This window comes from Alosa pseudoharengus, unplaced genomic scaffold (assembly GCF_046254945.1).
Source record: "Alosa pseudoharengus isolate Yale_2024_CS ecotype anadromous, Long Island Sound unplaced genomic scaffold, YU_APseudo_1.1 YU_APseudo_1.1_scf_9, whole genome shotgun sequence".
Lineage (NCBI taxonomy): Eukaryota > Metazoa > Chordata > Actinopteri > Clupeiformes > Clupeidae > Alosa > Alosa pseudoharengus.
In genome coordinates this window covers 124,760-140,810 of record NW_027468881.1, presented here as the reverse complement: position 1 = coordinate 140,810, position 16,051 = coordinate 124,760, and the positions used below count along the sequence as shown (strand labels likewise).

Here is a 16,051-nt window from a genome sequence, read left to right as displayed (position 1 = left end):
GTTATAATGTGTCAGCCTAATGTAATGTAACAACTTCACTTAAATACCTTAGTTGTATTGAACAATTGTACAATTGCAGACATTCCTTGTTTTGGTATAACTGTTAAACTTGTTTGCTTTTGCCTTTTAGGTTCCAGACCAGACCAGACCAGTGGGGATGACCTTGTATGACATTACGTGTGTGCCTGTCTGTGTGCACACCTGTCAACCATACTGTACATCTCTGACAATGTTGCTAGCAACATTCCTACTAACATACATTCTTACAAACATGTGACCATATCTCAACATATCTGTGCACATTAGGGCTGGGACAACGCGTCGACGTAATCGATGACGTCGACGCAAAAAATACGTCGATGCAAAATATGAGCGTCGAATCATCAAGCATAACATGTGCTGCTAAATATTTTTAATTTTACACCTTCAGTGTTTTCCATACGTTGACTAATCTGTGGCTGGGCACCACGAAATCAAAACCGGCCACCACACATTGATGTTCTATGTTGTAGTCCTACTATTTAAATTAAAGATAAGATAATTTCATTGTGCTGCACTTTTTACTCACACAGCCTTTCCTCGCCCCGCCCGCTCTCTCTCGTAACGAGCCCGCTCCTCCTCTGCATGTGATTAAACAAATTATTCACGATTGTTGAAGGATTGTTGTTGCCACATAGAAGCACTGCATAGAACACAGTGGGCTAAATTGCTATTAAATCCGCTTAGCATCGTCGTGATGCTGCGCAAATTTGTTCAAAACTACAGCATTAAAGTTAAGGTAAACTCTGCTAAGGTCTTATCACAACATAGTACATTGAGGAGACTAAACTAAGTTAAGTTACAGTATGCAATCAAGCAGTATTTCAAAGCTAACGTTAGAATACTGTTTGGATGTCAAGTTTAGCATCCTTACTTGCAGCTGCTTGTATTCGTTACTCAGGCTCATTTTATTGACTCTGAATGTTTGCAAAATCCCGATGTAAATGGAAAAGTGTTTTCCAAGACTCAAAAGTGCTTGTCCAAAGGAGAAGTACGAACCGTTATTTGAACTAACTACGTTATGAATTGCATCCACACATCAGCAGCCTTTTAACTGAATTTCACCCTTCGCTAAGCCACACCCGAAAACCGCTACAGGCCAATCGTGGCTTAGCAACCCGTCACTAGGCACGGGAGGTCTGACAAGCTTTTCGAGTTTTGCCATGTTAACCTATGAAGACTGAAGGCCTGTGGGTCACGAAGGGCACTTATTTGGATGTGTGGTGCCCTAACCCACGTAAAGACACAGTGAAATAACATGTTACACTATAGAAACATGATCTAATTGGGAACACATATTGTTCTAACTATAAAAAATGGCATATCGCATGATATTTCCATAACCGCGAGATACACGCTTCACGATAACGGCAAGAAGTTGTTAACAGACGTTCACCAAGATGTATAGCCCATCAGCAATCTATTTAAAATAACATCTATTTGAAGTACCATTCATGATATGTTGTCAAATATTGAAGTTGTGGGAAGTACATACAGGCGCGCGGGAACCTATTTTTGACCAGGGGTGCTGAATAACAAAAATAATGGATGTCCGACCATCCCCCCCCCCTCCCCTCCCCTGGACATGTTTCGGATTTTGACTGCTAAATAGCCTACGTCATTTTAGTGCGGTGTGCGGGTGATAGCGAGAAGTTTTAGAAAAGTCCTGGGCAGCCACAAATTCCAATGTTCCGCGACAGCACTCCGAGTCCACTGCGCCCACCCCCACAGAAGCGCACTTGACATCATTAGCCTATTTCAGTATAGCTAAGAAAAATTACTTTTCTGATCGTCATAACCACACCAGAGATGTTAGGCCCGACGAGGGTGTCCATTATCAGAAATAAATGGACGACGCGGAGGCGTGAACTGTCCGATGTGAAGCGGAGGACGGTTGCTTCTGCGAAGTCCATTTATTTCTGATAATGGACGCATCGAAGGGCATTATCCCGTTTATACCATGGTCACTTACGAAATAAATAAATATGAAATCAATTATTAATACTAAATGAGTTAAAATCGTTCGTTTTTTCAGTTGTTTTTGCAATGCTGTGGAATGTTGATAAGTCACAGCTGAGCGGACTAACTCAGGCGTTGTCAGGCAACGTCATAATAATTTTATAGGTGTAGGCCTAGTATATCACTTTTTAAATGACACCCTTTTCAACCTAGACCATGGTATAAGCTTTAAATATAGGCTAATAATCAGGCTGCAATGATCTCGCAAATAATTTCTGAATAGCCTAAAGTGTGTCGTCTCCACATCAAGTAGGCTATGTGTCCTAATAATTTCTATCTAACTAGCTATACATTTATTAGTTTCTTTCAGCTTATCCATGCTTTTTTTGAACGTGTAAATCGCATAGAATATGTAGGCCTATATCAACCGTAGGCCTACACACTTGATCGCTATCACATAGCCTAGCTGAAAACCACGCTACGGTTCTTAACTGACTCACGTTCACGTTGATCTCTATAACTTAATTTTTAGTAGCCTATATTCAGACCTATCCATAACCCTTTTTTGCTATTTGACTCATCATTTCACATACAAAAATATAAATAATGTCAGACAGCGAATTAGTAATTATTTAAAAAAATATATAATCATTTTTAAAAATCTATCTCCTGCCAGCAGGGGGTGCTGCAGCACCCTTAGCACCCCCCTTCCCGCGCCCTTGAGTACATAGCTTAAATGGTATGTTTCTTTCGTCCCCCATGCCTGTTCCATTCATTCTGGCCAGGAGAGTCGAATGAAACAAAACACACATTCGACTTCTGCTTAAATAACTCATGAACGGTTTTGTTCAGAGATGAAATTCCAACTGTATTTGACAGAGGACAGATGTAGGTTGCTAGTGACAAAATATTAGCTTTCAGTGTGGTACGATGTCTTTTGTAAATTACATTTCATTGAAAAGTCCCGGTTCTCCCCCATGTAATAGACGTGCAGGGTCCTAAAGCTTGTCAGGCATAGCAACAGTAACTAAGGAGGGCGGGACTTAGCGAAGGGTGAATTGCAAGGATTCCCACACGAACGTCTTAAAAAGACAGGCACTCAATGTCAACACACCCTATGGCGTCAATTTTTGACCTATGTGTTTAATTCACAGCAAGTGTGATCATATCTCAGTCAATCTTTTATTTTTGATGTGAAACTGATGACCGCAAGTTCCATCTAGTTCATTCTAATGTGTGCTTGCAGGGGTGGGATGGGCAGGGGTGGTTGCGGCGGTGGGCTGGCTGGGGGAGGGGCCGGCGACACTCAGCCCTGGTTCAGCCCCATAAAATCAGAAAAACAAAAATGTTTTGATGTGAAACTTGACCTTGTAACTCAGCCAATCTTGGGTTATATGGCATGGAACTTGCTGTGACTGCTTAAGGCTATACAGTGGGCATCGCTTTCAAATGGCCACTTCAGTCACGCATTACGAGGCGTGAAGCTTTAGTACCACTTTCAGCCACTGTGCGTCGCTCTGCCACTGTACATCGCTCTGTCAGTAGCCTGACTGCCGCCCCTTCTGAAAAAGCAGGAGGCTACCAAACATAATTGTTACCGAGAGGAATCTCAGCCTACGAATTCAATAACAAAATAAATCATGCATAATTAAACGTTACCTTGATGTAGTCAATTAACTGCTTGACATGTCATTTTTATTTTTCTGTACAATAAACAAATACATCTGCTTTATGCCGCAGAATTACATTCATATTTGGCTGACTGCAGACGCGCCACTTCCCTCCCGATATTCCAAGATTAAGATAGTAGCCTATACAAAAAGCATACTATCATAAAAATTCGTTAAAACGAATAGCTATTTGCAATTTGACAAAACACTCGTCCTCATTTTGCGAATGCGAGGACGATATGAGTCTGTTGCATTTAGTTAATTGTCCGAGTCACGCATGTTTGAAAACCACTGGCTCGTAATTTAACACACGACAGATGGATAGCCTACTTCATCATGTCCCCATGCCTACATTTTTGTGAGTAGGCCTAGCATAGAGATCGTTAAAAACAATAAAATAGCCTATGTCTCTCTGGTTGGGACATTAAAAAACTTATATTTTTAATAGGGTAGACTACCATCGGAGATGCTGACTGGCAAAGGCCTCGGGATAACACGTTATCTCCACGATCATCAGTCATGACCCTTGATCAAAGTGGGGAATTAAATAAAAGTTTGAGAACCACTGGCTTAACAAGTTACCTGCAGTCCAGAGCAATATTCTGATGATCGGCGATGATATCGGCAAATGTTTGTTTTCCAAAGTAAGAATTTCACTTGACCATGCACCTTCGACAATGAATAGCTCATTACACTTGTTACTGTTAAACGTAGGCCTAACTGGTATCATTACAAACATTATTCTGTGTCCTAAAACTGGCATATTTTATGGCATTGTGTAGTGTAAATTCGTTGCAAAATCTAGAGAAATGTGTGAGGTGGTCAGCGGGGGACAATTGAGACACACATTGGATTGTGTTATTTGAACATTCCACACATATCCACAGCTGTGGTAGGCCTATCAGGGGCAGGAGGATTACTGTTAGCTCAGGCTTTATATAAAATTCTGAACAGAAGGCCTCGAATGCAGGCTTGCCCTGTGGTTTGCGCAGCCTACAGTAAATAACAGACCCGCCACAATGTGCGGTATGATGCGTTTTTACGAGCAAGATGTTTTTGGTGCCCTACGCACACTGCATGTTCTTAAATAACAATGATCATCAGTAATATTCGACCATTAATTTGTGTAAATGGGCAAGCGTGACCACCTTGATTGGCTGATGATTGTAACGCGGGCATGATTCCAAACACCTCCCTTACGATGATGAGTGACAGGTGACAGGTCTCAGAATGCCTGCGCTAGGCTACACAAGGACGGAAGATGATGAATAACTGGGGCCGTATAGGCTATTCACAAAGGCTTTTATCTTACCACTAGGAGTAGGCTACTCCTAAATCGCACTAAAAGATTTTAGCTTGGAGTTTTCTCTTAAAAGTTATTCACAAAGCCTTTCAGACAACTCCTAAACTAGGAGTGAGTCTTCGTTGCTATAGATGAAGTCATTACTCATGCACGAGCTTGACTGAAGTGACCACCTTGATTGGCTGACGATTGTAACGCGGGAATGATTCCAAACACCTCCCTTCTGATGATGAGTGACAGGTGACAGGTCGGAGAATGCGTGCGCTACAAAAGTAGTGAGAAGGACGGAAGATGATTAATAACTGAATAAAAAGGCCTAGCCTAAATGAATAAAGAGTAAGGCAAAACAAATAGCCTAGTAGCCTAATGAAACATATCCTATGGATTGATGCAGTACTTTTGCAACATTATTAGATTAATCTGTCACCATATGCCTAGGCTACATTTGCAAAGAGGAGAACATTTTAATTTGATTCACAATGAAATGTTACATTTAATTTACATGTTAACAATGAGTAGTTTTGGTTGTTGTTGGGGCGTTATTGCATTCCTTTTATGAATGCAAAATTGTTCCCTCGCGATTGGAAGCCGCATAGCGCATTTCAAAACATCGCAATGTAAAATGCCACAAAAAGCTGTTTATGAATAGGTCTTGTGAGTTAGGAGTCCTCTCGACTTCTTTTAAGCTGTCCCAGACTTAGGTGCTACTTTTAGGTCTAAAATGCTTCGTGAATTACTTTTTGTGAAAAAAATTAGGAGTCCTAAAGTTAGGAGTGACACGCCCATTATTTTTAGGAGTTGCTCCTAAATTCGCCAGTTAGGAGCTATAGCCTTAAAATTCTTTGTGAATACGGCCCCTGAATAAAAAGGCCTAGCCTAAATGAATCAAGGATAAGGCAAAACAAATAGCCTAGCAGCCTAATGAAACATACGGATTCATGTAGTATCTTTGTAACATTATTCAATTATTCTGTTACATGCCTACGTTTGCAAAAGAGAACATTTTAATTTGATTCACAATAATGTTACATTTAATTTACATTTTGACAATGATTAGCCTAGTTTTGGTTGTTGTTGGTGGCGTTATTGCATGTTAGTTATGCCTACAATGCAAAATTGCTTCCTCACGATTGGAAGCTCCTGTAGCTGCATAGTATTTCAAAACACGGCAAAATGCCGCAGGTTTGTGAATAGGTCTGTGAGTTCTTTTAAGCTGTCAGAGGTGGGAAGGTGTGATTTGTTGGGGGCAGGGCCACAAATGTCTGATGGCCCCCCTTCCCCCCCAGCCAACGTGAATCGGGTGGTCAGTTAATAGGCTGAAGATTTTTCCTGCCATCTAAGGCAAGAGCGCATCTGTGAGGCCAAGCCTCACCAAGTAGCTCATTTGTTTACAACTAACATTCCATTTAATTAAACCGCTTTATAGGCTATGCCGAAATAGTTTTGAGCTTCCTGCACTCATTGTTTCAAAAGGAGTAATTTCGGCTTTGTCAGAACTGAAGAGCTGTGGACGGCACGGCACTGCACGGCATGCCCAATGAAAATAAATTAACGCAACGCAACGCAACACAGACACCGCTTCTCTCGCGTCAGTCACTGACATGAACGAAACACAGAACCCGCTTCTCTCACGGCAGTCACTGACAGTAGCCTAGAATAAATGCATGGGGAAACACTTCCCCATGACAATGACATTGTAAAACACTGAAAGTTAATATTTTGTCACTAGCAACATATCGGAACTCCCCCTATTACCGTCGGTCCCGTATTTCCACCGTCTTGCGTGTCACTTAATATCCATTTCTATACAAACCAAGACAGCGGACTCCTGAAGAGACGCAACCACCCACACCATAGGTGTATCTAGATTAGCTATGTACCAAAAATGACATTTTACCGTGACTCAAAGAGCTGTAAACAGTGTTGTAAGGCTGCGTGTACACAACCGCTTGGAGCTCCAGTGGAATTTTAATTTCACGACGAGAATTCTCGGTCTAACCGTCCATGTGCCGTTGAAACGGTGTAAATAGGTGACCCATCAGGCCAGCACTATAACTCTGAGCGTGGTAAACAAAATCGGATATTCCAGAAATGCTCCCGTTAAGAACCAAACCAGATTTTGTTCAAATCTACACACATATGGCTACTGAAAAATGTAAGGTTAATTTAGCAAATGTTATTTTGAAGTGTTAAAAAACATCGTTGTTTTAGAATTTCTGAACAAAAGTGGTGATAATTGGGGGTGTTACGATACATCTGTCCTTTGTCAAATGTGTTATGAGACAGCGGGGGAAAGTTAAAATACGTGATAAACACGGAAAAAGTTGGCATGCATTGTTTCGGTCCCCATGCACAGGGATTATTTGTCATATTATTAATCACATATGATTATTTGTGAAATTGTGCAAACAGGCGCAACACATTTGAAAAGGAAGGACTGGTAGCATGCAAGCTCACGAAAGATTGATTTAAGAACGTTATCACAGTGTGTGGCTGTGGCGCAAAGCAGCGCGGGCGGAAGACATACGACAATTGGCAAGGGGAGGGTCATGTCTTTTTTTAACAATTCTGTCGGAGGGTCATTGAACAATTTCTAGCAGGCAAAGGAGGGTCATGCAACTTTTGACTGAAGCACTCAAAATTCCTCCGGTGGCCCCTTCAATAAACAACGAACAGTCCCTAGATTGCTGCTGGGCTATATGTCTTGGTTCATGTCTGTTAACAACGCATTGCCGTCAAACGCGTAGCCTCTCGCGGTTGCATCCATTACAAATAAACATGCAATGTGAACGTCTGGGATTGGGAAGAGCACTAAATGCTCTACTGAATAAGCACGAAGTCAAACCTTTAAATGAAAAACACTCTTTAAGCCCTAATCAAAAAAATAAACTGCTAATAAAGTAAACTTGTGACCATCAAAAATCGTTTATCGCCTGTAACTCCATGATAACAGGACGTAACAGGAAGGCATTTGGCTGAGCAACGGAGGTTAATATGCTCTATATTTTGTCCAAATGATGTCTGTCTATCATCGTTGCACTCGGAGAAAACCAGAATGTTTAATTTGTCCTGCATTTCTTCTACGGCTGCAAACGGGATTCACTCGCAGTTAACCAAATATTTCTTTATTAGGGCAGGGCAGGCATATTTCTGGCTATTAAATTATTTCTAAACCAGTCTGCTAAAGTCTGTGTAGGGTTTTCCAGGCTCCATTTCTTTTTACGAGACACACTGCTCACTTGAGACATCTACCGGTTGTTTGGGTTGTTGCAGCGTCTCACAGGGAAAATACAAATTAAAGTCGCGTGACCGCGAGTGAAGCTGGCCAAGTCGAAGCACTGCCCACTGTATGTCTGATGCAACGGCATTGACTTACATGGCAAATCTGGCCTGCTGAACAGTCTGCTTGGCCCCCTCATTGCTGCTTGCAGCTATATTTCATATTACTATTGTCTTTAACACCAGGATTTATTTTCTCTGTAGTGGCTGTAGTGTGAGTGTGTGGGGGTGATTTCTGTGTTTTATGTGTGTGTGATTCAGCATAGATGCACTTATCTTAAATAATACATGTTAAAACATGTTAAATACTATTAGTTAAACATGTCTATGAAAAAAACATTATTTATGTTGAAAAATGCAGTTTATATCATATAGTGTGACATAAATCATATGGTGTGGTGAGAAAATCCGGTCACACAATATGATATAGGGTCACACCATATGAGGTTTCATGCACTTAGCAGAACAATGAGTCTTGTGGCTACATGCTAGAACCCAAATGATATGCTCACTGCTACATGGTAACATATAAAGGTAATATTGACAAAAAGTTGTTTACTTGATTTATTGAAAGTAATACGAGAGATAACTCACCTGGTAACCTATTTAACCCCCCTGGTAACCCCCTATTTCCAAAGGTCTCCAGACAATTGCAAGTTTAAAAAAACAGTATTTAGGGTCACACCATATGATATCTATTTTTGGGACAAAATATTTTTGTTCAAGGCTGGTTCAAAAGATTATGCCATTTAAAGCAGCAGTAGTAGACATCTGTAGTATTAATATGTACTTAAATAAGGGGAATATATATTCATTTTATTGGTTTTATTCAAAATAAAACTTTGTGAAATGGGCTTGGGACAGTCACACCATATGAGCTTTTCCTGGTTTGACTTAAAATGGTGAAAAACAGAAATATGACTGGCATGAATGATCTATATGTTAATATAAAACAGCTTTTTCTGAAGAATATAACCACAAAAAGGCCATGTCACGTCAACCAACCATATTTTGTTAATTAACATTACTTAGAACATTACATTTGTTCTAATTTGCTTTCACTTTGACATTAAAGAGAGCCTTTTTTATTATTATTTACTATGATTCAATTTACAAAGGCAATATCCAAGGGAGTGAACACTTTGTATAGGCACGGTACTTTAAATTCAACTGTAGTTAAATTATTTCATTGCCATTTTGGATTTCATTGCCATTTTGTTTTATTCTTTATACAACAGCCTTTCATGTTGTATTGTTAACATTTTATTCATTTTTCTCATGAGTTTATTAATGATCAATCTAATTATTTAATTATGAATCATGCATTTTGTCATTGGTAATTCTTTTGTTTTGTTGTAAATCACTTTTTTCATTGTGAAACACTAGCTCAATCTTTGTTGTTTAAAATGTGCTGACTTATTTTAACCTTTGCCCTTCTGACCTACAGAAACGAGACATCCAGCTCCTGAAAGCATACATGAGGGCCATTCGCAGTGCCAATCCCAATCTGCAGAATCTTGAGGAGAGCATTGAGTACAATGAGATTTTAGAGTAAGTAATCCTTGAAAAAATTACCAAGCAATTAACTCCTACATAGCAGCTAATACAGTACAATCCTGTGGGAGTGTGACTAGTCAGTGGCCTAACTTTGTCTTCATGTCTATGACATTGCTCCTAAGAGAGGTCTAGTCAGTTGTTTTCTTCTGTTCTTCTGTTTTTTTACCTCTGTTATATTCTCTCTGTAGGGATTTTTTCCATGTTTTCACACACGCATCCATACTGTTGCTTTCGGTTAAATGGTTGGCCATTTCTTTTGGAAATACACTTCATGAATTCTTCTCCTGCATCTTATCTATGTAGTTTACTAATAGGTGGGTCATTCCGTGTCAAATCAGATAAGGTGGTTGCTGCACTGTCTCAGATTTTGTTCAGACCTTGTTTATATCATCAATGGGTCCTAAAACCAAGGCCTGTGAAATATTTCTGTGCAAATCTTCTGTCTTCATATATTTTTCAGACCTTGAAATTCTTTCATTTTTACAGCTTGAAAAACACTTGCTATGTTTGGGCATTAATATCTTGACAAATATTATTCCCTAGCCTCCTCAAATTTTCTAGGGTGGAAGACCAACTCATAAAAAGCATCTGTAAACAATTTAAAGTCTGTTCTAAATGTCTCCTGACTTTCGAAAGGGCCCTAGATTTCGGAAAATTTGCATGACGTGTGATATTGAGGGTATTAAAATGTTTTTCATTTGGTATCAGTTGCTATTTCGTCTTCAAATACATCAGTTTATTAATGTTTTCCCACAATTCGAAGTCTCCACATCAAATGACCATGACAATAATAAGGATAAAACAAGGCGTGTTTGTATTCTTGTGTCATTTTCAAGCAACTGAAATAGTATGTAGGACCATAAAAATGTATGTGGAAGTAGCTAAATATATGGATATTTAATGTGTAAAGTACCAATATTGTACCAAGTCCCAATTGGACAGGAAATATTCCATGTATAAGAAGATGTATGAAGATAACCAAATGGCCTTTGAGAACTTTATAGCCACCAATGAATGAATAATGGAACATGAAAGGGTATACCCAGTTAAGGCCTATTTTAGGTCAATGGTTAAAATATCATTTCTAGTACATAATTCAATATATTTGTCATATTTTTCATTTTCAAGATATTAGGAATGTCTTATTCTTTTTGAAATATGGGAAGTAAAATATAGCCATTCTGTTCCATTCAAGTATCAGAGTTAACGCCTTGTCAAAGGAGCAAAATGCTATGTTGTATTTCACCTGAGGGGGCGCTCATGAGACTGTGGTACAAACTTTAAGGGGGAACTTGGCAACTATTTCAACGTAATAAACCCGTTTAGAAATCATTTGGATTGTTAAATGACCTGTTCCGGTAAAAATGGTGACTTTCCCCGCTGCCTCTAGCGTCCCCAGGCCGAAAACCAACCTTGCAACATTGAGAATACCGTCCCGGAAAGAGAAGTGAGAAACAAGAAACTCGTTTTAAATCGTGTTTCTTACCTTGTAACATCCACATTGTTCCGCTGAACTTATGCTTACCGTTTCGCTAGCTTGTAAACAAATCCATGTGCTTTATCGTTACCTTTTTCCACAGTTTGAAATAGCATATTGCACAATTTCTCCAGCAGAGGGGGAAATATAGCTAATCCTGCCAAGTTTCCCTTTAATGATTGCATCGTACTGAGAACATGTTTGTCTTCCATTCTACAAAGTTTGGTCATGCTAGGAATAATACTTTTTAAGATATGAATGTCCAAGCATGGCCTCCAAAATAAGGCCTTTTAGAGAGTGTAAACAATCAAGGGCAAAAAGACTATGAAAACAATAGAATTGAACAAAAATATTTGACAGGTTTTCGTTATGGAACCTAAACATTGTGTAGACAAACTTTGAGGAAAATCAGAGTCGGTGCTGCAACCATTCTCCTGGATTTTGTCTGATTTGACATGGAATAAAAAGGTATTATATTGGGAGCAATGCCATAGGTCAGAAGAAGACAAAGGTAGGTCACTGTATTATATTGGGAGCAATGCCATAGGTCGGAAGAAGACAAAGGTAGGTCACTGTACAATCATTATTGTTTTTACAGTGTCTTCACATTTACTAAGGGAAAAGGCATTGGTGTAATGGGGCGTGCCTCTGCACTCAATTGGATAGACCTAACCAATCAGAGCAACGAAATAGCTTACCGTGAGGTGTAGGAAGAACACACGAACCATCCCTCTTCTCCACAAATGCCTTATCATTGTTTTCTGGTCTTTTGTAAAAGTTATTGTGCTGTCAATATCTCCTACAACACTTGTTAGTGACATCTAAGAGATGCGTAGCAGGGTAGGCTATTAGGAAAGGCTGGGGAAGGCTGTCGCAAATCCCTCGAACAGGTGGTCAATCAGAGATTTCAAACAAACGAGGGAACAACGTCACAATGCAACATGCTGTTTTCCCTTGATGAAAGTGAAACCATGAGTTTGAAATATTAGCCTATGCATTTTTCCATATGGGGCCTTAGAAGCCATATGTCTCCATAGCCACAGTGTTTTTGTTGCAAACAAAATCAACCTAAGCGTGCTCAGATGGCGTGATAGATGAGGCGCTGTTGCTCACCTGTCCATCATTGTAAAGCCCGATTTAACTGGTCCGAACAGCTCTGGTTCGAGCATAGTTGCTCCACAACGGAGCAATGCCAGACCGAACTTAAATGGTGTGGGCGGGGCTAAGTTCGACTGGCACCCAGGCTACTAAAATTCATAATTTTCAACATTTGATATGTTGTTGATGTCCTTTTTACAGCTAAATATGGGTTTATGAGATTTGCAGATGATGTTTTTATTTGCATTTTACACGTCATACATTTTTTTATTTGGAGTTTTATTAGTTTGTACAATACGACAATTGTATAAAATATGTAGCTATATTTCATGAGCTTTCATGTGTGCCAAAGGTGTAAAACATTATGTACGTAAGTATTTGGTTGAAAGATCTGAACTACTCTAACCGTAAAAGACAAAGCACAGCTCCAGAACCTTGTTAAGAGGACAGGGAAAATGGGGACTCAGCCACCACCAAGGAGATCTTTGAGGACACAGTTAGGAAGTTAGGTTTTAAGATAGCCACAGACCCAACCCATGTCCTAAATAAGGAGTATGAGCTGTTGCCTCTGGGCAAAAGATACCGACTCCCATTCTGTAGGCTAAATAGATTTGAGTTATCCCTAGTACCATTATCACTCCCTCCCACTTGCACTACGTCAAAGCACTTCCCTGTCCACCTTTAAATCCATGTTAAAAACTCACCTTTTCACTCTTGCTTTTCCTTCCTACTCATTACCATGCCTCCTCCATCCCACTTGCTCCTCTATTACTGTTTTATTTTATTTTATTCTACTTTTGTAGACAATGTCTGTCTCCTGCTGAATGTATAGTGTGTTTTACTAAGTGTACTGTCTACTTGTACTGTACCTGTATATGTTGCTTTTATGTCTATTTTCTCTTGTACTGTATACTGTATCTGTTTGATGTTTTTATGCTACTCTTATGTCTATATCCTTTTGTCTTATTGTACAGTGTCCTTGGGTGACTTGAAAGGTGCTTTAAATAAAATGTATTATTATTATTATTAATATTATTATTATTATTATTATCAATTAAGCTACTCGATGATGGAATAGTGCAATAACTAGTGGCAGTGCAATCATCCTTATGGACTTATCTTCTTTTTATACTATTTATCTGATGAGCTGTGTGTGTGTTTGTGTGTGGGGCATGCGCTGGAGTGCCTAGACTATGTTTGTTTTTATAATGGTTTTTGTAGAGGGAGGGGATACCATGTGTTTCATGTTTTATGAATGTCTATGTAAAAATCTTTGTGTATGTATCGCCGATGCTCCTTGTGTGCCCAATACAAATTTCTCTCGTGAGAGAGGCAATTAAATACTTACTTACTTACTTATTTACTTACTTAAATATCTGATTTGTAAGATGTCATTTTTCTACTTATCTCACAGATGGGTGAACTCTTTGCAACCTGCACGTGTGACCCGCTGGGGTGGCATGATTTCTACCCCAGATGCTGTGCTCCAAGCTGTTATCAAGCGCTCTCTCATTGACAGTGGATGCCCACTATCCATTGTCAATGATCTCATCGAGAATGCTCATGAACGCAACTGGCCGCAGGGCCTGGCCACACTGGAAACGAGGCAGATGAACCGGCGTTACTATGAGAACTATGTAGCAAAACGCATTCCTGGTAAACAAGCGGTGGTGGTAATGGCCTGTGAGAACCAGCATATGGGAGAGGACATGATCCTGGAACCAGGGCTGGTCATGATTTTTGCCCATGGAGTTGAGGAGATTTTATAATTATGAACTCAATGTGGAATGAATCAATGAACTTATTGTGGAAATGGGGTAGCTTATTTTTTCAAGTGTCAAGCTATAGTTCCTTTTTTATTGTTTCATGATGGCATCAATAAAATGCCTCCATCATAAAATTATGTTTTGTACCACAGCGTTTTCTTGTCGCTCTGTTAAGGCTTGGAAGCAGGAAAAGGAGACATTTAATAAGGCCACCAACTTCATAAGCTCTGGAGGGTGCATCCTCCCTTTGCCTTACAAGCCCCAGTGGTTTAATATGATAATTACGTTATCGATTGATTGTACAATATGAAACTAATTTTTATAATTTTGCCTTTGAATTATTGTGTGGTTAGCGTAAATCGGTCAAATGAGTTTTTGGGACAATATATTGTCCAGCAAAAATAGCCATCATGACGGACCTACCAAAATCGAAACCAGTTAGATGCTTTATTTTACGCCGCTTTATCACTGATTATGACCCACAAAAGAAACAGTGTCCTTTTACCTAATGTTAGCAGTAGCACAGCAGGGTTTGTAAATTTCAGAAATGTTTTTGACCCGTAGTCAGATGTTCTATCAAATGGGAACATGCTCTTGACCTTAGAGGATACAAATATGCAACAGTCAACTCTGATATGAAGAAGAATGGCGTATTATGTAATTTGTTTGTCATGTTTTAAGCAGTTATAAGATGTTGATTTTAGATTATATGGGCTGGAATGGAAAAAATGCTTTAAAAGCCCTGCTCTTAGAACCAAATTTGCAGATCCAATCTAATCTGAAGATAAAATGTGGAACCTTCTTGCATTTAATTTGATCATGTTAGCATTCATTGTCTGCTTCATTTTTTAAGATAAATTATAGCATATTCTGGGCATGGGACATCATGGACTTGCTGTGCTTTATGTAAGTTTAAGAACATATGTAAATATGTAGCCCACGTGTTGTTCAGTTTTATGGATACCACTTCATGCATAAATATGTGGTAACACCTGTATCAAAACTTGTGGATTTTTTTTTAAATATTGTATTTCCTTCAATGTGCTTGAATATCCAGAGGAAATATTGAGTGGGTTCAATCAGGTTATACTCGGTGAATCCTCAATGTGAATCCTTAAGTGGATACTCAATGTATTTAAGTGTGCTGTAACAGGATATGTCTTCTGTAATTTCTGTATGGTATAACCAATGAACACCTTAATGCGTGTGTGTGTGTGTGGATAAGATTGCTTTGCACATTTCTTCATTGTTCTATAATCCAACAATATTGGGTTGCAAATGGAACACATACCACATGTTAATTGTTGAAAGTGAGTTTCATAGAAAATACAGTATAAGTTAATTTTGAATTTGAAGCAACATGTCTAAATTAAGTTTGGAATGGGGCAGTACAACATAAGAATGATGCCCTTTAATGTGAAATTGCAAAGCATTTGGGGATTTCATCGTCTATAGTTCATAATAAAAAAAAGTGCAATTCCGACATCTTCACCAGCATAATCCCAGAGATTCCTAAATCAGTGAGACCTACGAACTCTGCCACACCGCACACAACTTCAGACTTTACAAATTCATCAAAAACTATTTTGTTACAAACTACAAATACTGGCTCATAAAATGTAACAAGATAAAATACAAAATATTGATGTGAAAAATATATTTAATTAAAATATAAGTAATTGGTAATTTGAAAATACAAAAATACCCACACAATAATCATGGTATACCAACTTTCAAGAAACTCCAAGGCATATTATTGAAAACGTATCCCCAAGACACAAGAAATACTATTTTCTGATTAGCGGGCTATTAATTTTGTACATTGGGGCTCCTATGAAGTAGATCTGGTAAAAAAATATAATCGTAGACCTCTGTTTTTAGACCTGAGCTGTGCTTTGTGAAA

At 39.0% G+C, this 16,051-nt stretch overlaps 1 protein-coding gene across 1 annotated transcript in view; it reads left to right on the top strand.

The window, feature by feature from the left end:
- The window catches only part of LOC143114883 (E3 ubiquitin-protein ligase NRDP1), a 110,998-nt gene extending 95,637 nt beyond the window's left edge, over positions 1-15,361 (top strand). Inside the window, exons 5-6 of the mRNA XM_076276720.1 lie at positions 9,698-9,801; positions 13,797-15,361. Coding sequence (XP_076132835.1) covers positions 9,698-9,801; positions 13,797-14,151 — 459 coding nt within the window. The 3' untranslated portion in view covers positions 14,152-15,361. The remainder of the gene's footprint in view (positions 1-9,697; positions 9,802-13,796) is intronic.
- Positions 15,362-16,051: the final 690 nt, after the last annotated feature.